Below are 23,244 nucleotides of genomic sequence, written 5' to 3' on the forward strand. Positions count from 1 at the left end.
TTTTGGGGAAAGTAAGATATGACCCTGAAATATCACTCTGGGTTAATAAAGGAATGGATCTGGAAAATCATTAAGCAAGTCCTTGAACAAACCTATTTAAAATCAAAGCTCTTCACTAGAGCAATTTTAGAAAATGCCTATACAGATGTGGGAGCATTTCTGGTGGTCTTGGTAATGAGGGAGGAGGGGAGTATATACAGGGTAGGGGCCAGAAAAGTACTGCAACCACCCAGCTTGTCCATGACAAAACCTCTGCACCAAATATCACTGAGGAACAAACACCAATTTAAAACCCAATCTTGCCTTTGTAGTTCTTTATCAATTTGCTGGTAGAGCATCTCCAACTTCTTGGTAACCCCAGATAACCTAGCATAGTGCTCTACCCAGACCGTGCATTTAATAAACATCTGATGATGGGTGAAGGGGTTCTCCCTGATCACCCCAGCCTGACCTCCAGGTAGTTCCCTTCACTAGTGACGAGGCAAACTTACCCCATCCCCCATTCCCCCACTCACCCCATCACCCGGAGAGACCAATGGGGAAGGATGTCCCTGCTGCAGTTCTGCCAGGACACAACCTCCCATACTACATACCCTCTGTCATACCTCTAACCCCATCCCACTGCACCAAATGGCAGGGGGAGGCACCTGAAAGTAACCAACATCACACTAAGCTGAGAAAAGCCAGCATAAAGCACTTTTATTGCAATAATAAAACTTGAAACTCATATGTAGTGCAGGGGGAGGAGGGAGGGGGGTAGGCAGCAATTTTTCTCACCAAATCACTACACAGGACAGCAAAGGAGTGAGGGGAGGGAAGGAAAAGCCAGGAAACTTTGAGCTCAGCAGGGGGAGGTGAGCATCAAAAGACAGGAGATGCTGAAGCTGTGATGACCAGCATCATTTTCTTAAGACAACACTCAAGGATTTGTCATGATGGCTGGGCTTTCATTGGGTTTTAAGTGTCTACAAACAGCACCTTCAATTTAAACTTTCAATTAAAGTTCTTAAAATTTAGGGAGTGGAGTCCTGGATAGCTATGACATTATAAAAGTCCTGAATATCTATTAGAAAAAAAACCCACAGGATGGGAGGGGGAAGCCAGGCCACGAAGAAGGCTTCAGAGGTCCCTGCTGGCCTGGGGACAGATACCTGTAGTGTCCAACATCGCAGTGAAAACTATTTGCTTTTAAAAGGCAGAGGGTTTAAGGGGAGAGTGGGATGGGGCAGTGGAGGCAAGGGCTCTCCCCCTCCCCACTTCAGTTTTGGGTAGGGCTCTTAATTCAACCCAAAGACATCTCTCAACTTGGAGATAATTCGGCCCTCAACAGCGCCTCAAATCTGCTATGGCTTTGCAGCGCAGCAGCAAGAATGTTTAATATATAATAGATAAAAATTTCATCCAAAAAATAAAATAAAATAAAGATTCTTGCATTCCCCCCCCACACCAATTCCTAGTCTAAAGTTAACCCATTACTTGTGCTGTTAATACTTGACTAATACTTAAATGGAAACCTAGATCCAAAAGACTGAAACTGAATCTTCACCCCAAAACAAAAACAAAATAAAAAGAATAACTTGAGGTTTATGGCATGTAATTTAGGTCAACACACATACGAGGAGAAAGGGGAAGAGCAAAGCTGGGTGACAGAACACATTCAGTCGGGGCAGATGTTTACACAAAGTGTAGTGGAACATCAGGAAAAGCTCCATACGGTTTCGCGTGTGCACGCTGGGGGCGCCAGATCCCTCCATGGCACATCTGTTGGGGACAGAAAATATGTGAGTTCCAGCCACTCAGTGTTCTTCGTGTGCAGTGGGGACAACTACAGGGCTGGCTCCCATACCAAATCCCTTCCCCAACAGCTGTGAAGTCTTACTAGGACCAAGCCACTTCTGCTCGAGCTGGGGAGAGCCAGCTGGGCTCAGGCTGGATTACCAGATGAACATCTTCCTTCCTGCTTAAATAGGTTGTGCTTTTTATTTTTTTAAAACCTAAGGTTAAGTTTACTTGCTGAGGACAATAGGAGGGGCAGTCCACCAAGGCCACTAGTACAGGTCCCTATCACCACTGGCTGCAGACAGGAACTTCCTGGGGAGCTTAAAAACATCTTTGATGCCTGGATCTCATTCCCAGTGACTGGAGCCATCTGGGGCCTGGGCATCAGAAGTCTTAAAAGCCTCCCAGGGACCTTTAATGTGCAAAACCTTAAGCTGATATTCCCCATGTTGAACATACTTAGAAAATGTCTGCAGTCTTCATTCATTCCCCCAACCTTTAACTTTCTGGGTTTGCTCTTGGGCATTCACCCTTGCAAGAAAATCTGAGATGCTCTTTGGCAGTGCATGGGGAGGCTTAGACCAGGGTAACTCTTAGCCATGCATCTCCCTCTCCTTTCCTTCTCCACCCACCATCCTATCAGATTTACAGAAAGCCTGTTCCCAGATCAGAATAACTCCAAGGCTCCCTCAACTACATTTATGTTCAAAGGACTTAGCTCTCAAAGAACAGGAAAGAGGGCTGGGCTAAGTGAAGACCTTTGGGCAGAGGCGGGTCTCTAAAGTATTAGGAGTTCCCCTGGTAGGAACGACCAACAGAGAAGCCAGAGTCATCAAACCTGGCCAGAACTGTATGACCCAGGTGTGTAAGGCTCAAACCACTAAGAGAGAAAATAGCTATTAATAAAAAAAGCCCCTCTACTTAATGATGTCCACAATAGAACAAGGTTACACCATAACAGACAGCTGGCAGCCACTTATTATAGCTTTCAAACAAAAGCATTCTTCCCAGCCACTGGCTATGGTCCTCTGGATCCAGAGGCAGGAGGGGAACAAACATAGAGGTCTGGGGCCAGCTGAAAAGAAGATGACAACATTCATGTGTTTTGTGATTCTAATACCCACGTGAGAAATTATGTGTCATTAGGATATGGAGTTTGGTTTCCTAGAAATGAAGGTAATGGGAAGAAAAAAAGTCCAGGATAGGAAATCATGAAAGGAGTTCTGGTCCTAGTTTGTCAGTGACTAAATGCGACCTTGTAAGGCCTTTTTCTCTGGGCCTCAGTTTCCTCACCTGTTGCGTAGGGAGGCTGACTCCCTAAGATTCCTTCCTAGGACTGTCTGAGAACACCCTTTATACTTCAATAACATCCTCTGGCCTCAACTGTCCTGGGATTGCTCCCCAAGGCAGGTAGCCACAAACGAAGACTGAGAGAAGTGTACAAACCAGGCAGGATAAGCAAAGTCACCAACAACCTTCCTTCTAAAGAACTAAAATATTGGCACTAAAAATAGGCCTATATTTCCAGTTCCCAACTGAGGTTCAGTTTATAAGCTACATATAAAAATACTTTTAACATTTAAAACAGCTACCATCAGCTGCCCGATCCCCATGAGTACATTCAAGAACATATGCCATCCCTTTCCACAGGGTGACCAACCTTTACATTCAAGGTGTACACCGATAACTAAAACTGAAAGGATACCCGAGAAAGGAAGAATGCACAGGGGGAAAAGCCCTTGGCATTTTTGGTTCTCTCTACTACCTATCAAATACTGAACATAACACAGGAGGAGCAAAGGTAGTTAAAGGTCCTTCAGTATTAAGTTCCTTTCTTACCCAAGCACAGGGAGCTCAGGGAGTAGGCCATTCCTGTCATTCCAGTTTTAGAAGTTCCACGTCAAAGACAAGAGTGGCATTTGCTGGGATGATGCCTGGGTGCCCAGTGGCACCATAGGCATAGTCTGGGGAAATAGTCAGCTTGGCTCTCTGACCCACACTCATCTGTGAAAAGAACAAGGGAAAAAAGAATCAGCTGGACGCACCCCTCAACTGTCTCCAGAAGAAGCTTGGGTGTCCTGTGCCCAGGACGGTATGAGGACATTCCAGTGACTGAGCAGCTGCCTGGGCACCATGCATCTCCCATGCAGGACATGGAGGTTGGCAGTCAGGTGGGATGATCCTTGCATCTGGCTCCAGGGGCCCAATGGCAGATAAAAACCTCTGATTCCCAAAATGGTGAGGCCTTCAACCTTTCTGCCCAGGTATTACTGATCTGACTGACTCTAGGCAGCCAACACTCTGGAAGTGTCAACACCTAGTCCTTCAGTGGTCTGTCAGTGGCCTGTTAAGTGGTATCTATGCTCTTGAAAAAGGAGTACTTTGATCAAAACTTTGCTTTAAAAAACACACACAGAGAAAGTAATATCTGGGGGGTAGTCTACTTTTCTGTACTTCCTATACTTAGACTCATACTTCAGAAATATAGAAAAAAAGTTTTTAAAAGACAGTGATTTTCTGGAGTACAAAGTAGCATGATACAATATCTACCACTGTGTGAAAAAGAGAAAAATATTTATGTATCTATACGTGCCTATATAAACCAGCACTTTCCTATGGGGATAACAGAGTATAGTGACCAAGGCAGGATGCAACTGATTGATGAGATACATCGATGTTTGTCTCTCTCTCTAAAAAAAGACAAAAAACAAAAAACAATGGAAAAAATATCCTGGTGTGAGGATTAACAAAAAAAGAAAAAGAAAATAAAATGTTCACTTTAAAAAATATATTTGTATTGTGCTGGTTGGCATGGCTCAGTTGGGTAGAGCTTTGTACCATGCACCAGAAGGTTGGGGGTTCGATTCCCAGTAGTCAGGGCATATATCTAGATTGTGGGTTTGATCCGCGGCAACCAATAGATGCATCTCTCTCACATATGTTTCTCTCTCTCTCTCCCTCCCTCTCTAAAATCAAGAAAAAAATTTATATGCAATTCTACTTCCAGAATCTTCTGCTAACAACCCAAATGCCCATTACAAGGGGAGTCATATCAAAAACACATCTATACCATGAATTAGCCACTAGAAAGAATATAGTGGCTTTAAATGTACTAACATGGAAAGATGCCCAAGATATATGGTTAAATGGAAAAAGCAAGCTGTCAAAATAGTACTTGTGGTAGGATTGCGTACCTATGAATACTTAAAACCAAAATATCAAAAGAAGGGGAAAGGGGTACAAAACAATCCCCCAGCTTTCTGTGCTTTTAACTCACTTGCTAAAGAAGTATCTGTGAAGGAGTTTTAAAAAAGATGCCCTGCAGAAGTCTCAGAGCACTCAGACTTCTCACAAGTGAGAGCTGTGATTGACCCCAAAGCACACTGGGTCCAGGAGGAGACTGGGCATCTCCCCAACGCCACATCATGCCTTGCCAAGCCTGGAATGTGAAACAGGCTGATAACACTATCTCGGTGGCAGTTACAGCTCTTGGAACACATAACACAATTATTGTTCCAGTGCTGGAATAGCCACAGAAGATGAGCTGTGGTGTGGACAATGGTTGGCATGGGAGGTGGGGGAGGGGGAAGAGCTGGCCAGACATGGAGGATGTGGGACAGGATGAGACAGAAAGGTACAGCTGGAGAGGTTTCCAAGGGGAAGTAAACGACAAAGATCCTTCCCTTCTTATACTGCCAACACTCTGCTCTACTGGAACAGAAATCCAGACACCCAGGAGTGGGATGGTTTAAAGTTCCTGAAAGTTAAGCAATTTATTTGGAGATAAATCAGTGATATTTTATAGAGGAAGTGGAGGAATGTCTATTCTAGAAAAGAGAAAGAGTGCAATCTCTCTCCACTTTGGTTAAATCTCCAGTTCTCTTTGGTGAGAAGGAAACAGACTGATTATCATCACATAGGGCCTAATTATAAAGCCCACGGGGTCTGAGGCCACTGTAAACACCCCTTACCTGGTAGGGCCAAGAAAAAAAATTCCCAGACTCCATGGAAGGATAGAAACCAACTGAAATCTGGCAACCCTGGGTCCCCTATTGTCTACTGGGAATTTTGTAGTGTTGGCAGGAAAAAGCTGTTTACACAATGGGGAGGGGAGAGGTGAAGAAACAGACTCGGGACAAACAAAACGACTTTACCCACGGAGTATGACCTTTTGGAGTGGTTCTGACACAGCATGGTCCATAATAAGACGCACACAAATTAAAACTACCCCAAGATAATATTTGTCACTCAATATATTGCCTGGGAGCCAAAAGTCTAACAACACACTGTTGGCGGGGCTAAGAGGAGATAGGCAGCTTTAGAGGCCGCTGGTGGCAGTTCACAGTGTGATCCCCACAGATGGCAGCTTGGCAGTATGTCAAAGGCAGTGCACACAGCCATGAGCCACTCACCCCACTACTGAGAATTTGCCTATGGCAACAATTAACAAATGTAAAATAAAGCCCATACAAGATTAGTCACTGCAGCACCGTTTACAATAGTAAAACACTGGAAACAACCCAAATGGCCATCAATAAGGTATTGGTCAAATAAATTAGAGTGCACTCACCTAAGGAAACACTATGTAGCTGTAAGAAAGCTTGTTGTTGGTTTTTTGTTCCGGTATATAAAGTGTTTTAAAGATTGATTAACAAGAGTTACTTGGGGGGGACTGGAAAGATAGGGTGGGAGTAAAATTTTTCACTTGTACCCATTTAATTTTTGAACCATATGAATGTCCTATCCATAAATATAGTAGACACTCAGAAACAACAAAAAACAAATGAGAGCATACCTGGGCAACCCCTTCTTCCCAGCCTCGGATCACCTCCTGCTTGCCTAGCATAAACTTAAAGGGCTTGTTTCTGTCCCGAGAGGAATCAAATTTCTTTCCATCTTCAAGCATCCCTGTGAAAAAGGGCAGTTGTAACATGAGCAACAAGGAGTAATGACATGAAGCAAGTCAGAAGCCATCAGCAGAGTGCAAATCCCAGGTGCCAGCAACTGAAGGGCCTGGCAGGGTGTCTAGGCCTGAGAAGGGTCTGCAGTCTCCAGGAAGGATTTCCTGTGTCCTCAGTGGGTTTCTAAGGAGTTGGGATAGTCCTTCTATCCCAGACTTGTGAATACTCTTCCTGGACTCAAAGTAGTAAGTTAATCACCAGAGGCAGGCAGCAATCTACCTTGGTCTGGAGAACAGGGAAGTGTACATACTCCTTGAATGAATTTCCAGTACCCTGTGTATTTCCTCCCAGACTAACTGTGGGCCCTTTAGACACATGCAGTGTAAGAAGCAATACTCCTTCCTTAATTCACCTGTCATCTTTTACAGAAATGTAGGTAGTGTCAGAACTGAGCTGAGTTGTAGGACACCAGCTTGTGTCAGAGAATCAGAGGAGTGGTGTTGGAAAAGACACAGAAAACCTCTCACTAGTCAACTGCTAATGACTCCAGCTGAATTGTGGGCCGTGCTTCCACCCCAACCAGGGACTGAGCTAGGCACTTTCCACATAAATCCGTACTCAATCCCCCCCACGGCACTGTCTCTACTTCCCACTTGAAGGGACTGAGGCAGAGAGAAGTGAAGTAACTTGCTGAAGTAGTAAAGCTAGACTATAAATCCAAAAACCATGTTCATTTTACTATTCCAGTTTCCCAGAAGCCAGACAAACCACAATGGCACCTTCCACTAAAAGGGGGAATTCCACAGCTGGAGACGCCAAGGGCGAGTGCCCTGAGAAAAGAGGAACAGACGTCTGCAATTCCTTCTTCAAAAAAGACTGTCAGCCAATTCTGATAACTGTCACCAAGATCCTGAAAACTCTTGTACCAGGATCCCAGACTGGAAGGGGTCAGCCAGCTGTTGTCACATAATTAACACAAAGCTAATTACATTGGAGGCTGAGGGTAGGGACCCACCATGGTTCTAAGTATCACTCAGAAGACCCAGTAAAATACAGAATTTTATTGTTTTTATTTTTGAGAAGGAGAGGGAAATCCCAACAAAATCCCAACCTAAAAATGTCAACACTTGTAAGTGGGATAGGGAAGCAGAGATCAAGTGAGAGCTTTATCATAGACACCAGACTATCTGTAGTCTGACAAAATAGGAAATGGGGAGGAAGGGGGACAGGAACTGCTGTCCTTATAGAGCAGGAGGGGAAATAGATGTCCTGGGGGCAGAGTGCATGCTGAGACTGCCTGAAGCCTGGAGCTGGAAGCTAAAGACTGAGAGGAGGCAGGAAGACAAGGATCCACCCCTGCCAAGTCAGTGCAGAGCCAGGAACTGGCACCCCAGAACTAGCAAGTTGGGTTGTATGTGCAGCTCATCTCTTTGCTAGAACACAATCACTATCCAGTAAAAGAAATGACAAATGGCAGGACTTAAACAGTTTTCTATAAATGAGAAGCTAGGAGAACAGGTCTCCACTCTCCGCAATACTCACTGTAGACATACACCCCCTTTCTACACTTTGGGCTCTGCTTCATACACTGAACCGAACCCAACTTAACTCAGCATTAAGGGTGAGAGTAGGCAATGAACAGCTAGGATTCTCAGATACTCTCTCTGGCCAGGCAGGGAGCCTTTCCATTTACCCTCCTGAGACTGCTTATAACAGAAATAAGGGAACCCCAACTCCCAGGCTCAGTAACCTGCTCATGGTCAGAGCCAGTGAGCAGTGGGGTCTGGCTCAAGACCAGAAATAACCTCTTCCTCGCCTGCATGTTATAGAGCAGAACTTGGGTAGAGCCCTGGGGCTTCCTAAGCAGCCACAGGGGATAAGTCACTAGGTGAGGAAGCCCTCTGGGAAAAAGCCACGATGGAAGGAAGGGTGATTCCTGACCCTTGTCTGCAATGGCTAGCTGGACAAAACCTAAAGAGAAACACCTGCCCAGAGAGGCACCTAGAACCCAGGCTGTGGCACATTCCAGACTTTGAAAAATCCAGACTCAGAACTCCTCCCCTCCTTTTTAACGGAGTATCAACTTTCCAGGAGCAGAAACAGCCTGGTCCAGTAGATTAACTGGAATCAATCTAAGCCTTTCTCTTATACCGGGGGGGGGTGGGGGGGCATATGGGTCAGTTTGGGCAATCAGACCAACTGTGAAGTCTGGAATCTTCCAGGAAAAGACCTATCTCACTGGTAAAAAAAGAAAAAAAAAAAGAAAAACACACTCAGGAAGAAAGTTCCTGCCCTCCCTTCCTGTTGAATGCTATTATATGAGGATGTGATGTCTGGAACCATGGCAGCCACCTTGTAACCATGAAAAGGTCAGGAGCACACAGAGTACCCATCCCATTGATCTGAACCAGACCCAAACACCTCCCTCAAGACTTGTGTTCTAAGGCGTTTAAAAGTCTTAAGTCAGGTTTTTAGTTACTTGCAGCTGAAAGTAACCTAATTAACATGAGGTACATCTTTACTTGACATTTACTTAGCACACCCCACTATAGTGCTGCCAAGAGAGGAGTTAACAGAGAAATGGAACTCAACAACCCACAGCACAAAGAGCTATCACTGACTGTGACATTATTTAAATGTAATAGTTACTGCATGGGACACACTTATTATTAAAGAGAATGTTGATTGTGACCCCTAAATTTATTTCACGATACACGAATGGGTCACAACTCATAATTTAAAAAATGCAGTACACCTATGAAAGAATTATCCTATTTCCTGTCAAATACGAAAATGTCCCGAACCACGACAAGATTGCATTTAATTACAGTGAAAAAAAATCACAGCGTCCTGAATCAGACTCCCCATACTTTCCATTATTCCTGATTAAATGCATTGCCAAACATTCTCCAGATGTTACCCGCATCCATCCCATTTTGCCTAAAGGTGAGATGCTTCAATGACTGACTGATACCAAGTTGGGAGCACAAGGTGGGACCCAGCCTCTACTTGCTACTGAGCCAGCCTGGAAAACCAGATGCTCTTCAGCAAAGAGACTACAGGTCTGGGAGAATGTCTTGTCTAACCCTAGCTTTCTAAAACTCTTCGGGGACATTGAGGGGCAAAGCCTCTTCCTATTATTTTAAGAAACCATAAATGCCAAGAAGTAGGACTTCCGAGTAGAGGGGCTTTAAGCAGGAGCTTTGCCTATGATCTTATCTTCCTACCCTATTTCAGATGAGCTCTTGTCCCTGGGAAGAGGACATGAGCCTTGTTCCAGAACTTCAGACCACAGTCACCAACTGTCAATCTCACTTCCTTTCTTGGAGGAGAAATCTCCACAGGGAAGGGCTGAGCGATGGTGTTGGTAAATGGTGGGGGTGTCCCTTTGGCTAAAGGAGGGGATTTCCTAAAATCAAAGTCTAAAAGATAAACAATATCCCCAGAGCCGAACAGGATGTCACACAATTAGCAGAGGCTATAGGGAAGGGGCAAGGAGGTGCTATAAGGAAGGCTTCCCCACAACAGGGAGGAACCACCACTTTATATATGGCTGTAAGTTGTCAGACGGAGGAGAAGCTGGTGCAGGAGAGGAAGCAGTGTCCATTAAGCAGCAGGAATGGATGTGCATACAGTATTTTCTGAAGTGGAAATTAGGCTGGTCAGTGCTGAATGAAGAACGTTAAGAGAAGCTGTGACATCAAAACAGGTCACAGTCTTGGCCAAGATGGGAGGAACAGGGATCAGATTTACCCTCCTATCTAAACCAAAAACAGAACAAAAACAAAAAACCCAACAAATAAAAAAACAAAACACCACCCCCCCCCACACACACAAAAGGACCTTAAACAATGTTTTTTGAATCCTCACCTGAGGATATTTTTTTCCATTGCTTTTTCAGAGACTGTGGAAGGGAGAGAGACACATTGATTGGTTGCCTCCTGCACGCGCCCCGACCTGGGGCCAGGGCTTGAGCCTGCAACCGAGGTTTGTGCCCTTGGCTGGAATCAAACCTGGGACCCTTAAGTCTAAGGGCCAATGCTCTAACCACTGAGACAATCTGGCTAGGGCTTAAACAATGTTTTTCAAAACACTGAACATCACAATGAAGAACAGGGATTCCTGAGGGATGGGAAACTAACAAGGTGAGCCCTATGACTGGCCCAGCTTACATCCCTGGGAGTTTCCAGGGAGAGAGAACTGGGATGGAGCTCAAAGCAGCTCAAGTCCACAGGACACATACCAGGGAGGCAAGAACTATAGAGAGATCCCCAGGGATTTGAAGAGGGTCCCCCTTAAGTATTCAGAGAGTACTAATCAATGCATGTGTTTGAGGAAACTACTCAAGGCCAGGAAAAGAACTATCCAAAACGTTTAGAAGGATCAGTGCGTGCTCCCACTAGCTAGACAGGAGAAAGTCACAGTTCTTGAGGCACTGGGTAGGATACACAGAAAGATCTGAGGCAAGATCTTGGAAATTGTTTATAAGTAACTTAAGTGCTTCCCAGTACAAAGCTCAGGATGATTTACAGGAATGAAAATAGCCAGTACCCAAAAAGGTAAAATTCATAATGTCTATTACCCAAAATTACCAAGCATGCAAAGAGGCAGAAAAACATGACCCACAATGTGAAGATTAGTCAATGAATTGAAACCAACCCAGAACTAACATACGTTAGAATTAGTAAAGAATGAGAGTAAAATTCAGATCAAACTTGCATTGATGAAAACTACAATGCCTGAGATGAAAAATATACTGGGCTAAAACAATGGGACACCCACAGGCAAAAAGTAAAAATCTCAATCTGCACTTCACATCATAATTGATATCAACTCAAAATGGGTAACAGACCTAAATATAAATAAGAAACCTATAAAACTTCTAAAAGAAAATAGGGAAATAATCATTGTGATTGTGGCTTAGGCAAATATTTCTTAGATATAAAGCCAAAAAGCATAATTCATAAAAGAAATGAACTTCATTAAAATTAAAAACTTCTGCACTTTAAAAGATCCTTTTAAGAGAATGCAAAGGAAAGTCACAGACTGGGAGAAAAATCTTTGCAAAGCATACAGCATATATCTCCTAAAGGACTGTCCAGAATACATAAAGAATTCTCAAAACTCAACCATAAAACAATTAAAAAAAGAGCAAAAAATTTGAACAGATATACTGAAAAAGACACACAGATGGTAAATGTATGAAAAGATGCTCGATATTATTAGTCATTACAAAAATGCAAATTAATACCACTAGGAGGCATGACTGCTGATTAAAATTAGTACAACTAAAAAGACGATCATATCAGGTATTGGTAAAGATGTGGAGGAAGTAGAATTCTCTTTCACTGATAGTGGGTATAGATAATGGAATAACCACTGAGGAAAAGAACTTGGTAGTTTAAATAAAACATACACCTTGCATATGACCCAGCCATTCTACTCCTGGATATTTATAGAGGAGAAATGACAGCTTATATCCACACAAAAAGACTTATATACAAACATTCATAGCAGACTTACTTGTAATAGCCCAAAACTGGAACAACCCAATTATATGCCAACTGGTGAATGGATAAGCAAGTATATCCATACAATAAAAAACTATTCAGTAATAAAAAGGAATGAACTATTATTAATACATGGAATAACACAATAATCTCAAAATAATTGTGCCAAATGAAAGAAGACAGACAAAAAGAGTTCATATTGACACCTGAGACTAATATTGAATGTCAACTGTAATTAAAAAATTCAAGGGTACATACAGTATGATTCCATTTATATAAAGCTTTAGAAAAAGCAAACTAATCTATGGTGACAGAAAAGTGTGTGCTTACTGGAGACGGGAAGGGTGAGGTTCCAAAGGGTAACAAAAAAACACATCAAAACTTGTGAAATTGCACACGTTAAATATGATCAGTTTATTGGATGTCAATTATGCCTCTATAAAACTTTTTTTTTTAAAAAAAGGAAAAAGAAAAGTGAGATTTATTAAAATCCTACATATGTTTACCTACTACACCCAAGCTGGCAGTAGACACTAAGGTGCTTCCTCTGTTTGGGGAAGGAGCAGGTAAAGCAGGCAGCAAGTCAAGTCTCAGCAGCTGCTCCCATTTTAACTCTGGTCTGGATATCTCCGTGCCAGGACCTGGAGCCCTTCAACAGTGAAACCACCTGCCAAGTTAGTGCCATAATTTCCTAGACAAAACACTCTCTGCTGCGCAAAGGCAACCGAAGTTACATTTCAGACATGACAGCTGACACTCTTTAAGCCCCAAAGGTCACTCTTAGCGAAATCATCACCAGCATGACCAATTTTATTTCTGACCACACAAAAACCTATATACCTCATGACCCAGAATCTGCCTGGGATAGCTCCATATTCTTGATTTGAATAACTGTCGAGGTCACAGACCTGGACTCAGAGTTCTATGTCCTTGTGGCACTCAGCTCAACCCCTGGCACTCACAACACTGGCGCTCATAAGCACTTTCGGATTTGCTTCACTTGCATGATTTTTAAGAAGTAGCAAGACAAGCATGAGGCCTCTATATTTAGACTTCTTCCCTACATGGTAGAAAGAAATCTGAGGGGTAATCCCAGAATGGCAGATTTAAGTTACTGATCAGTGAGAAAAATGTGAAAATGTGAAGGTCTCCAGTTAAATCATAAGACCATGAAAGGAGTAAAAGCTATGGCTGCATGAGGGATGGTTAAAGCAGCCTCTGGCTGCAAAGCAGCTGATGTCACCTTCATCTGGGTCTCTTCCCAAACTGTTTTGCTGTTCTTTTGAGGAAGAACCAGACTCCAAATCCTTGGAGAGGGAGCAGGCAGGCTTTAACAAGAACAAAGGGCGTGGGGAGGAGTCTTGAGTTCACCTCCCTCTCAGCAGGCTGCTCTTTTCTGCTGCTCATGTGTCCCAGACTGTTCTTGCTCAGAAGGAACCAACAGAGGCAGACTTGGCCAGCAGCTCCTGAGCAAAGTGCCCCAGGACTGTGTTCCTGGTGCTTGGCCCAAGTCACGAAGCAATGGTTAAGGCTCAAGGCCAGGATTTGGACATTCAAAAGGACCACTGGGTTATTATTTTGCTAATAATCCAACAGAAATGGAGGAACTTCCAGTGTATTCTGCTTTGTGGAAGGCAGTCACCATATACCTTCAACTGGATAAGTGAAGAGACTGAAGAAGGCATCTGTAGAGTTATGGCTTTAGCATTTGTCATTACAGCTCATGATTTACAATGTTGTTTTCAGTTGTTGATGAATCTTTTCATAGGCAGCATTTTACAGGGGCCAAAATACAGAAAGTTTTAAGATTTAAAAACAAAAAACTCAAACCTAAATCAAACAATGGCAACAACAAAAGAGAACATCCTAAACATCAAACTTTCAAAAGAAAATAAAGTTCTCATCATTTACAGCTGGGAAAGTGAAAAAGGTTTTCTATTTTCAACTCAACAGGTAGTTCTTAAGTACAAAAAGTACAATGGTTGAACAGCGGTGGAACCAAATTCAAACTTGCCAATTTTTCTGCAGATATGAATTTGAAGCCACCTGGAACATTTCTCATATAAATGGCTGCACTGACCCAGGTACAAATGGGTATACCAACTTAGACTTAGCTGTTTCTCTTCCTTCTTATTATATACAGACGCTCTCTCAAACACCTTTTACTTAACTGACTCTTGTAGGAACCACAGCCTGCACAGCCCAAGTCTGATGGAAGCTCCTTTCTGCCCCAGTCTCCAGCTCATCCTCACTCCTTCTTTCCCATGTGAGTTCTATGCTTACCAAGTGTTCGTTAGCTATGTTTATTCCCAAATCCATTTATGGCAGTTTTACTTACTGAGTATTAATAAAATAATAGTATGTAGATAAATGACATATGAGTATGAATAATAAAAGAGTGGCCTAGGTCACTGTTTGGAAGACTCAATAAACACAAGCTACTAAAAAAATATTGCTGGTACCCTGGCTAAGTGGTTCAGTTGGAGTGTCGTCCTATACACCAAAAGGTTGTGGCTTCGATTCCCAGACAGGGTGTATAAGGGAGGAAACCAGTCAATGTTTCTCTCTCACACTGATGTCTCTGTCTCTCTCTCTCTCTCTCCCCCTTCCACTCTCTAAACACATCCTCAGGTGAAGGTTAAAAAAATATATATATGGCCTGGCCAGACGTGGCTCAGTGGTTGAGCGTCGACCTAGGATCCAGGAGATTGCGGTTTGATTCCCAGTCAGGGCACATGCAGGAGGCAGGTGATCAATGACTCTCATCATTGATGTTTCTCTCTTCTCCTCTCCCTTCCTCTCTCTGAAATCAATAAAAATATATTAAAAAAATATATGTGTGTGTGTGTGTGTGTGTGTGTGTGTGTGTGTGTGTTGCCTGGCCAGTGTTGCTCAGTGGTTGAGCGTCAACCTATAAACCGGGAGGTAAGGGTTCGATTCCTGAACAGGGCACATGCTCAGATTGCAGGCTGATTCCCAAAAGGGGGCATGCAGGAGGCAGCCAATCAATGACTCTCTCATCATTGATGTTTCTATCGCTCTCCCTTCCTCTCTGAAATCAATAAAAATATATTTAAATATGTATATTTTGCTGGTGAATAATTGTGTGTGGGTGAAACTAATGTATGTTTTGAGAAAGGAATCTTAAAAATCTAGAAAAGTTTGGCATTTAAGTGATACAACAGTCCTTGTTCTACTTTAAATGAAGCGAGAATTAGATTTTGCAAGAACCTGGATTGTAAACTCCACCAGAAGAGCCATCCTAAAAGAAAGACATGGCCATTTAGCCAATGATTTTATATTTGGATTTAAAATGTTTACAGAAGCCATGTCACTTTTGTGATTAATGTATCAACTATCCACTTGTCCCAACCCTGATTGGTAGACAGAGATTCTACACACTGAGGGAGCTAAGAGGTACTAATTCAAAATTCATGTCTTTGTCCTGTTTTTAGGTCTCCTCCTTCACAGGTCAACCCTCTTGAATTAAAGTTCTCAGAACCCACTTGTGGTATGGTCAGTGGTCGAATGCCTACCCCAAGACAGAACCCGCTTTGTTCTCTCTATCACACAAACTGAGTGCAAGAATATTTCCCATCTGGAAATGCTTCTAACCTTTGGCTAAATTCCTCTAGACTCTCTAACTGAAAGTGTATTTTCAAAGAAGGGCCCATGAGGGGAAGAACACAAACCAGAATGCATGTCCTTGTGGGCATGCCTTTCTATTTTCTACTTCATCACAAAATAAATAAGAAGACTGCCACATTATGTCTCATGGGGGAACGGAAAGAAATACACTGGAAATGGCAGAAATAGGCATGACCTTTAGCTTTCTTTTCTGTTTTCAGTTTTCCAGAAAACACAGAGGCAGACATATGAAAAAATGCTCAACGTTACTAATCATCAGAAAAATGCAAATTTAAACCACGGTGAGGTATCACCTCACACTTGTCAGAATGGCTACCATCAACAAATCAACAAACAAGTGCTGGTGAGGATATGGAGAGAAGGGAACCCTAGTGCAATGTTGGTGGGAATGTAGATTGGTGCAGCCATTATGGAAAACAGTATGGAGTTGGTTCCTCAAAAAATTAAAAATGGAACTGCCTTTTGACCCAGAGATCCCACTTCTGGGGAATATATCCTAAGAATCCCAAAACACCAATTTGAAAGAATATATACACCCTCATGTTCATAGCAGCATTATTTACAATAACCAAGATCTGGAAACAGCCCAAGTGCCCATTAGTAGATGAGTGGATGCAAAAGCTGTGGTACATTTACACAATGGAATACTATGTGGCTATAAAAAAAAGAAGAAAATCTTATCTTTTGCAACTGCATGGATGGATCTGGAGATTATAATGCTAAATGAAATAAGCCAGTCAGAGAAAGACAAATACCATATGATCTTACTTATATGTGCAATCTAATGAACAAAATAAACTGACAAACTAAATAGAAAAAGAGGCACGGATACATGGAAGAGACTGACAGCTGTTAGAGGGGAGGGGGGCGAGAGGGACTGGATGAAAGAAAGTGAAGGGATCAGCCAAAGAACATATATGCATAACCCATAGACACAACAGTGTGGTGATGGCCAGAGGGAAAGGGACAGGGGGCAAGGGCTGGGTAGATGGGGGCAAAGGGAGGGAAAATGGGGACATCTGTAATGTCAACAGTAAAATTACTATTTTTAATCCTCACCTGAACATATGTTCACTGATTTCTAGAGGAGGAGGAGAGGGAGAAGGGAGAGAGAGAGAGAGAAACATTGATGTGAGACCAAAACATTGATTGGTTGCCTCCTGTAAGCACCCTGATGGGGCCTGGGGATCGAACCCACAACCTAGGTATGTGCCCTGACCAGGAATCAAACCTGTGACCTTTTGGTGCACAGGACGATGTTCCAACCAACTGAGCTACACCAGCCAGGGCAACAATAAAATTATTTTTAATTTAAAAAAAGATGCCCAGCCAGGCGTGGCTCAGAGGTTGAGCATCGACCTGGATCCAGGAGATTATGGTTTGATTCCCGGTCAGGGCACATACCTGGGTTGTGGGCTTGATTCCTAGTCGAGGGCATGCAGGAGGCAGCCGATCAATGACTCTCTCATCATTGATGTTTCTATCTCTCGCCCTCCCTTCTCCCTTCCTCTCTGAAATCAATAAAGACATATTAAAAAAAAAAAAAAAAAGAAACCACTCAGACATTTCAACTTCCAATGTATAGAAAATCAAGGTGGTGAAAGGAATTAGACAACAACAGGAGAAAATAATGAGATAGGTGTGAGATACTCAATAAGATAATGAGCCTGCTTGCTGTCTTTGAAACACCAGGACAAAATCAATGTGAGAACTCTTCTAGATTCACACTACAGATATAATATCCAACTGCAATGAGTAAACCTCAACTGAATTTTATTTTTTTTAAACCTTTTAAAAACACTTTGAAGACAACTGGGGCAGTTTCAACATGAATTTGGTTTTAGATAATACTGAATCATTTTCATTTTTCTTAGATGTGACCAGTAGGAGGATATGGAGATTATTCTCATCCTTAGAGCATGCTCAAGTATTTACAGGTAAAGTATCATGTCTGCAACTTTAATGGCTCAGCAAAACAAAACAAAATGAAACCCATAGACTGTATCTATATCTATATGTGTATATATATTCTGTAAATGTGTGTATATATATTCTATAAATAGACAGAAATGGCCAATGTGACAAAATGTCAACCACTGTGGAACCTAGGTGGTGAGCACATGGTTATTTACTGTTCTATTTTGATTTTTCTCTATGTCTGAAAACTTCACAAATAAGAGCTGCACACGTACACAAGAAGGCTGTGGGGCCTTTCATTCACTTAAGACAAGCAAGCCTTCTGCTCTCATCTGTGGAGGAAAAGAACAGCATCTGCAGGATCCTATATTTTGGTGATCACAATCCCAGTGTAAAGAAAATAATGTGTCTGTAGCAAGGTCTATTTTCAAAAGGTTAAAATCTCATGATGTTAAGGAAACTTGAGAAAAAGGACTGGCATCTTAACTTGCCCACATAGCCAAGCTGGTATAGCCCAACCTTGTCCCTCTCATACCCACAAAAAACAAAAGCAAACACTAAAAACCTCCCTTGGTCCTCAAATTTAAGAAAACTGCTGCAGCTTTCTTAGCCATTATATTCTGCAGCCAACATGGAGACCTGTTTTAAGATGAACCCTAGCTCAAATTCATCTCTTTTTTATAAGTACCTATTTCCCCATCTGTAAAACAAAAGGAGAAGTGAGGTCTCAGTCCATTCATCTCCACTGACCCTAAACTGCATGTACATTTGGGCCACCCCAGGAGCTACAGTGCTAGGACCAGGGCTCTTCCCTTCTCCCACTATAGACATCACAGGTCATGCTAACTGGATGAAAGGTGCAGGGTGGGGGCAGATACATTGCCTAGTGCCTGGAACACAGGGAGCCTTAATGACAGTATGTGCAATAACACCATCACTGTTTCCACTGCCCCTCCTAGAATGTACTTGCCCCAGCAACTGTCACAGCAGGTGTTGTCACTCCCATTTTACAGATGGCACATGGAAGCTGAAAAAGGTGGGACAATTTTCCCAAACATTCATAATATGTGTCACACACAGCAGAGACAGCATATGAACCCAACAAAGGACCCACATCCTCAAGGGGATCACGTCCACTTGGCATCACCTCTGCTTATCTGCCCTGGCTGGCACACTCTACTCACCCAGGATACAACCAGGGCCCTGTTTCAGCCCTTGCCCCCATCAATTCAATGTCCACATAGTAACCAGAAGGGAGTGGACCTATTAAAACCCAAATCAGCTCATGACCCTTCAATGACCCCACCTTACTCAGAGAGAAAGCCAATGTTCCTATAACAATCTACCAGGCTTCACTATCACCTCACCTACCACTTTCCCCCTTACACAATGCATTCCAGCCACACCAGTCTCCTTGCAGTTCCCCTAATATAAACCAAGCATACTCCAGCCTCAGGGCCTCTGTACAAGCTCTTCCCTCTGCCTGGAATACTCTTCCCCTAAGCAGACACGCCACTCACTCCCCAACTTCCTTTGGGTAAATATTAAAATATCATTTTGTCAGAGGCCTTTTCTGACAAAAAGCAGCAAGTCCCCTCCCTATGCTCACCCTGCTGTAATCTCTCCACAGTGCTTCTGGGTACCTCATGTTATATCTTCACCCAAGTAACCCCCACCAGATCAGGTCTTTGTCCATTTAGTTCACTGGCCACATTCCTATTGCCTGGCTTATTGCTGTTGCTCGCTAAACATCTGCTGTAGGAAAGAAGGGTCCTGTTGCAGCCCAGCCCAAATAGTTAGAGCCTGTCTACCTGAGGGAGTACAGGGGAAGCCATCTGAGGAGTTTCTGCTGGGGGTATGCCTTCCTCCAAATGTCAGATCATCAGCCAAGGAACACCCAGCAGGAAGTGGACAGAATAAAACAGGAGAGGGGAGACAGAGGCTGAAGAAAAGCAAGGGGCTGGAGAGGGGGCTGCAGGCAAGTGGCCACACCTGCCATGGGAGCTCAGCTGACCTCCTGAGGAGATGGAACTGAGGGTCCCTTGGTTTTTCTCGGTCAGAAGCCAGGCTACTGACAAACCCGATCCCAAGGACAAGATGTCAACTACTATTTAAGAGGATAAAAAAAGACTGCCTTCAATCCACTTGAGGTTGCTCTGACAATGGAAGGCACGTGGCCCGCTGACGTGAGTAAAAGCCATAAGCCTAGCTCTGTGTCAGGACAAACTCAACAATCAAGATGACAAAGCTACTTGAGGCAAGGAGGGAGCCATGAGAATCCACTTGATCCTCAAGGCACATATGTGATGGTTATCTTTCACCTCCTCCCTCCCACCTCAGTACCTGTCAGGCTATTAGGAGGTGCTTGGCTGGTGACAGTCAAGTTTTCATTTTCCCTTCTGGCACCACAAAAAGGTGGCAAAGGCCTTTTTTTGAAGCCATGCTCATCCTGTGCTCTGCTAGAGGCCACACAGAAGGCACCAGAGGGAGCCTTGAAAGTGATATCAAGGCTACTACTGACAGCCACCAGAAGTATTTAAAACAGCCCTGTGGTAAAAGTCAGTCTGTGCTATGCATATCTCTAGTGGCCGAGGGGAGATTTTGGAAGTACCTTACTCCCACTGCTACTTCTCTGGACCTGCCCCAAATCAGCAGTAGTGAACACCTGGCCAGAGTAGACTGGATCAAGAATATGCACCTGACCTGAACCTAGGTCAGTCAGATTCCCTCTCCTAGAATTGTAATCATTGGAGTCACACAGCCAAGCAATCTGAGGTAGAAACTCAAAAGAAGACTCAAAAACTGCGTGTAAGATTGGAGTGCAGTGGGGGGCAGGGAGGCAGCACACAGGGGACTTCTACCATCCACCATCTGGGAGCAGAAAAACAGAAATCTGTAACAGGAAACTACTCAGGCAGCTAGGTAGAGAAAAGCAGAGATGAAAACTAGGGCTATCATGAGACATACTTCTCCCTTCTTAAGGCCCAGTGGGCTTCCTGCCTTTGAAGACCCTAAGATTTTTATAATCTCACTGCCCCACTCCCCTCCAATCATGTTCCCTGAAGATGGATTCTGTTCCCAGTGGCTTAAAAGCCTTAACTACTACAGATGAAATCTCAAAGCACCTATCCACTCCTCTCACACCCCCACAAATCTTAAACAGGTTCTTCTTGGGAGGCTGGTGGCAAAGACCCACAGAACAAAGCCACATGCCTGAGAACAATCTATTCTGTGAGCATGAGGCAGAGCTGACTTCTCACTAAGGTGTTTTTGTAGGGCTTATCAGAAATGAAATAAAAAAGAAAGCTTTTGTCCTAATGCATGCCAGGGTCCTGCTGCTGTTCTGGGAACGTGTGGGTGGGTGCCACCCTCAAGGCAAAACACAGACTTGGAGAAGAGGCACTGGGAACCCTGATGGTGTTTTGGGTCCCACGACCATCTGTTCTCTTAGAGAAAGGCTACAGCCATGCTGTGTGGAGACAATTCATTAAGAGGCACAGTGAAATGTGGTTCTGCCTACATGCTGGTGTCCAGTCCTGCCATCAGCCCCAGCAGACAGGTAAGCCAGGAACAATGGGCACAGACCTGGAAGTGGGACTGATGTAGTAGCCAATTATCTGACTGTGGCTACTTATAAACTGGGGGGTTAAGGGGGGACACAGAAGTCACCTCATCACCTGAGTTCCAGTCTCTGTGCAGTTGGCTGTGGGAACTGAATGAACTTTTGTCCTAATGTGTGCCAGGGTCCTGCTCACCCCAGCACTGTAAAAGGTAATGGTTACTCTTCTGATCTCACTGATTGAAAACCACCGAATTGACAAACTTTCCTCCACTAGACCCCTCCCTAGGTTCAGGTGCTGACTGTGGCTTACAAAAACAGTCATTTAAAATATCAAAACCACTTTCCAGTTTCACTCACAGGCATGAGACTGTTCCCTACAAAGATGGGTTTCAATACCTTGTCCTTCCGTAGCCTTTTAAAGGCTCTAGTCCTTAAGTCCCCCCACCCCCTACCTCCATTTCCACCCATAGAGAAGGGCCAGAGAAATAAAATGGCACTGGAGGGGGATGTTAGTTGCCTTTTTTTCCTTCCTAATGAAAGTCATTTCCCTCAACAGAGGGCTCCCCCCATGGTCTGGGAGAGAAAGGTAAAGCTTAGAAGGGGAGACCTGAGCAGCTCAATCAGAACCGCCTACAGCGCACTACCCAGGAGAAAGAAGAAAAGGGAGAGAAAAAACAGGAAGGAGGAGCAACAGAGGAAAGGGTGGGAAGGAAGAAAGGGGAAGGAGGAAGGGGGAGGAAAATTATTCATATCAGCAACTGTAGCTACACCAATCCCACCCCCACCCCCAGCCGGAGCCTCGGCCTGCTCAGTCTCCCGCCGCCCTCCTCAGTACAGCCCAGGAGGACCTGGTAAGGGCACGGAGTAAAAGACGGTTTCAAGGTACCGGGCTCTGGTGTGTGAATTCTGGCTGAGGGTCTACAATTTCCTTTGGCTTACATTACTGTTTGTTACCCTAACTGGACCTGTTTCCTGATCTTTAAAATGGAGATAAGTCTACTCCTAGAAGGGCTGGGGAACTAAATGACATGTTCTGTCACTCTGGACCGTCACTGCCACTGAAGCTTGGATGTTTAAGTGTCTCAAAGGCAAAAAGAGGTGAAAGAATGTGCAGATTTAGTTTCTCCATGGCCAGGCTGGGCTAAAGAAACGACTTACAAACTCTACCGGCGGCGGAGGGACTGAAGCACGATTTCCCCGGTGAAGAGGCAGCCCCGAAGACTGGGAAGTACCCCGCCCTTCTTATCTCAGAGGAAGAGGGGGCCGGAACCGGGCGGGGGATGGGGCCGGGGGTGGAGGTGGCGGGGGGATGGGACGGGGGGCTGGAGGTGGGGAGTAGAGTGTCAACCAGGACACAGAAATGGTACAAATCCTACAGAAATGGTACAAATCCTTTCAGACGGTCCCTGGCCGGGGCTCTGCCAATTCCTGACCGTGACCTTGGGAAAGGGACTTCCCCTCCCCAAGCCTCAGTTTCCTCATCTGTGCAGTGGGCATAAGGGCAGCATCTGAGGCACAAAACTGCTTGTAAAGGGCGAGGTAATACCCGGTCCAAGGTCGGCGCTCACACGCGCCGGCTCAACGGTCGCGGGTTCCGCAGGCCCGAGGCTGCCCCCACCGGGGCGCTGCCACCGCCCAGGCCGCAGCCTTGGGCCACGCGGACCTCTCCGCCGCCGCGCCCCGGGCCTTTGCTCCCGGGCGGGGTTCCCCACCCCGCGGGCCCCACTCACCGGTGTAGTGCACCACGCAGGTCTGGCCGCGCTTCGGGAAGGTGCGCCCTGAGGAGACAGACAGACGGGCGCGGTGAGCGGATGCGCACAGCAGCGGGGCCCCAGGGCCGTCGGGTGAGCCTACTCACCGTCTCCGGGGGAGATGGTCTCCACCTGCACTCCCATGGCGGCGGCGGCGGCGGTGGGCGCGGGGCGGA

The 23,244-nt window shown here is 44.6% G+C and overlaps 1 protein-coding gene across 1 annotated transcript; it reads right to left on the reverse strand.

Moving 5' to 3' along the window:
• Positions 1-674: 674 nt before the first annotated feature.
• FKBP1A (FKBP prolyl isomerase 1A) lies at positions 675-23,244 on the reverse strand. Its single transcript, XM_087818829.1, has 5 exons — positions 23,176-23,244; positions 23,048-23,095; positions 6,575-6,687; positions 3,619-3,783; positions 675-1,761 (listed from the first exon to the last, which is right to left on the reverse strand). The coding sequence occupies exons 1-4, from the start codon at positions 23,210-23,212 to the stop codon at positions 3,655-3,657; spliced, it is 327 nt and encodes a 108-aa protein (XP_087674955.1). The 5' UTR covers positions 23,213-23,244; the 3' UTR covers positions 675-1,761; positions 3,619-3,654.

This window comes from Miniopterus natalensis, chromosome 7, assembly GCF_054644295.1.
Source record: "Miniopterus natalensis isolate mMinNat1 chromosome 7, mMinNat1.hap1, whole genome shotgun sequence".
Taxonomy (NCBI): Eukaryota; Metazoa; Chordata; class Mammalia; order Chiroptera; family Miniopteridae; genus Miniopterus; species Miniopterus natalensis.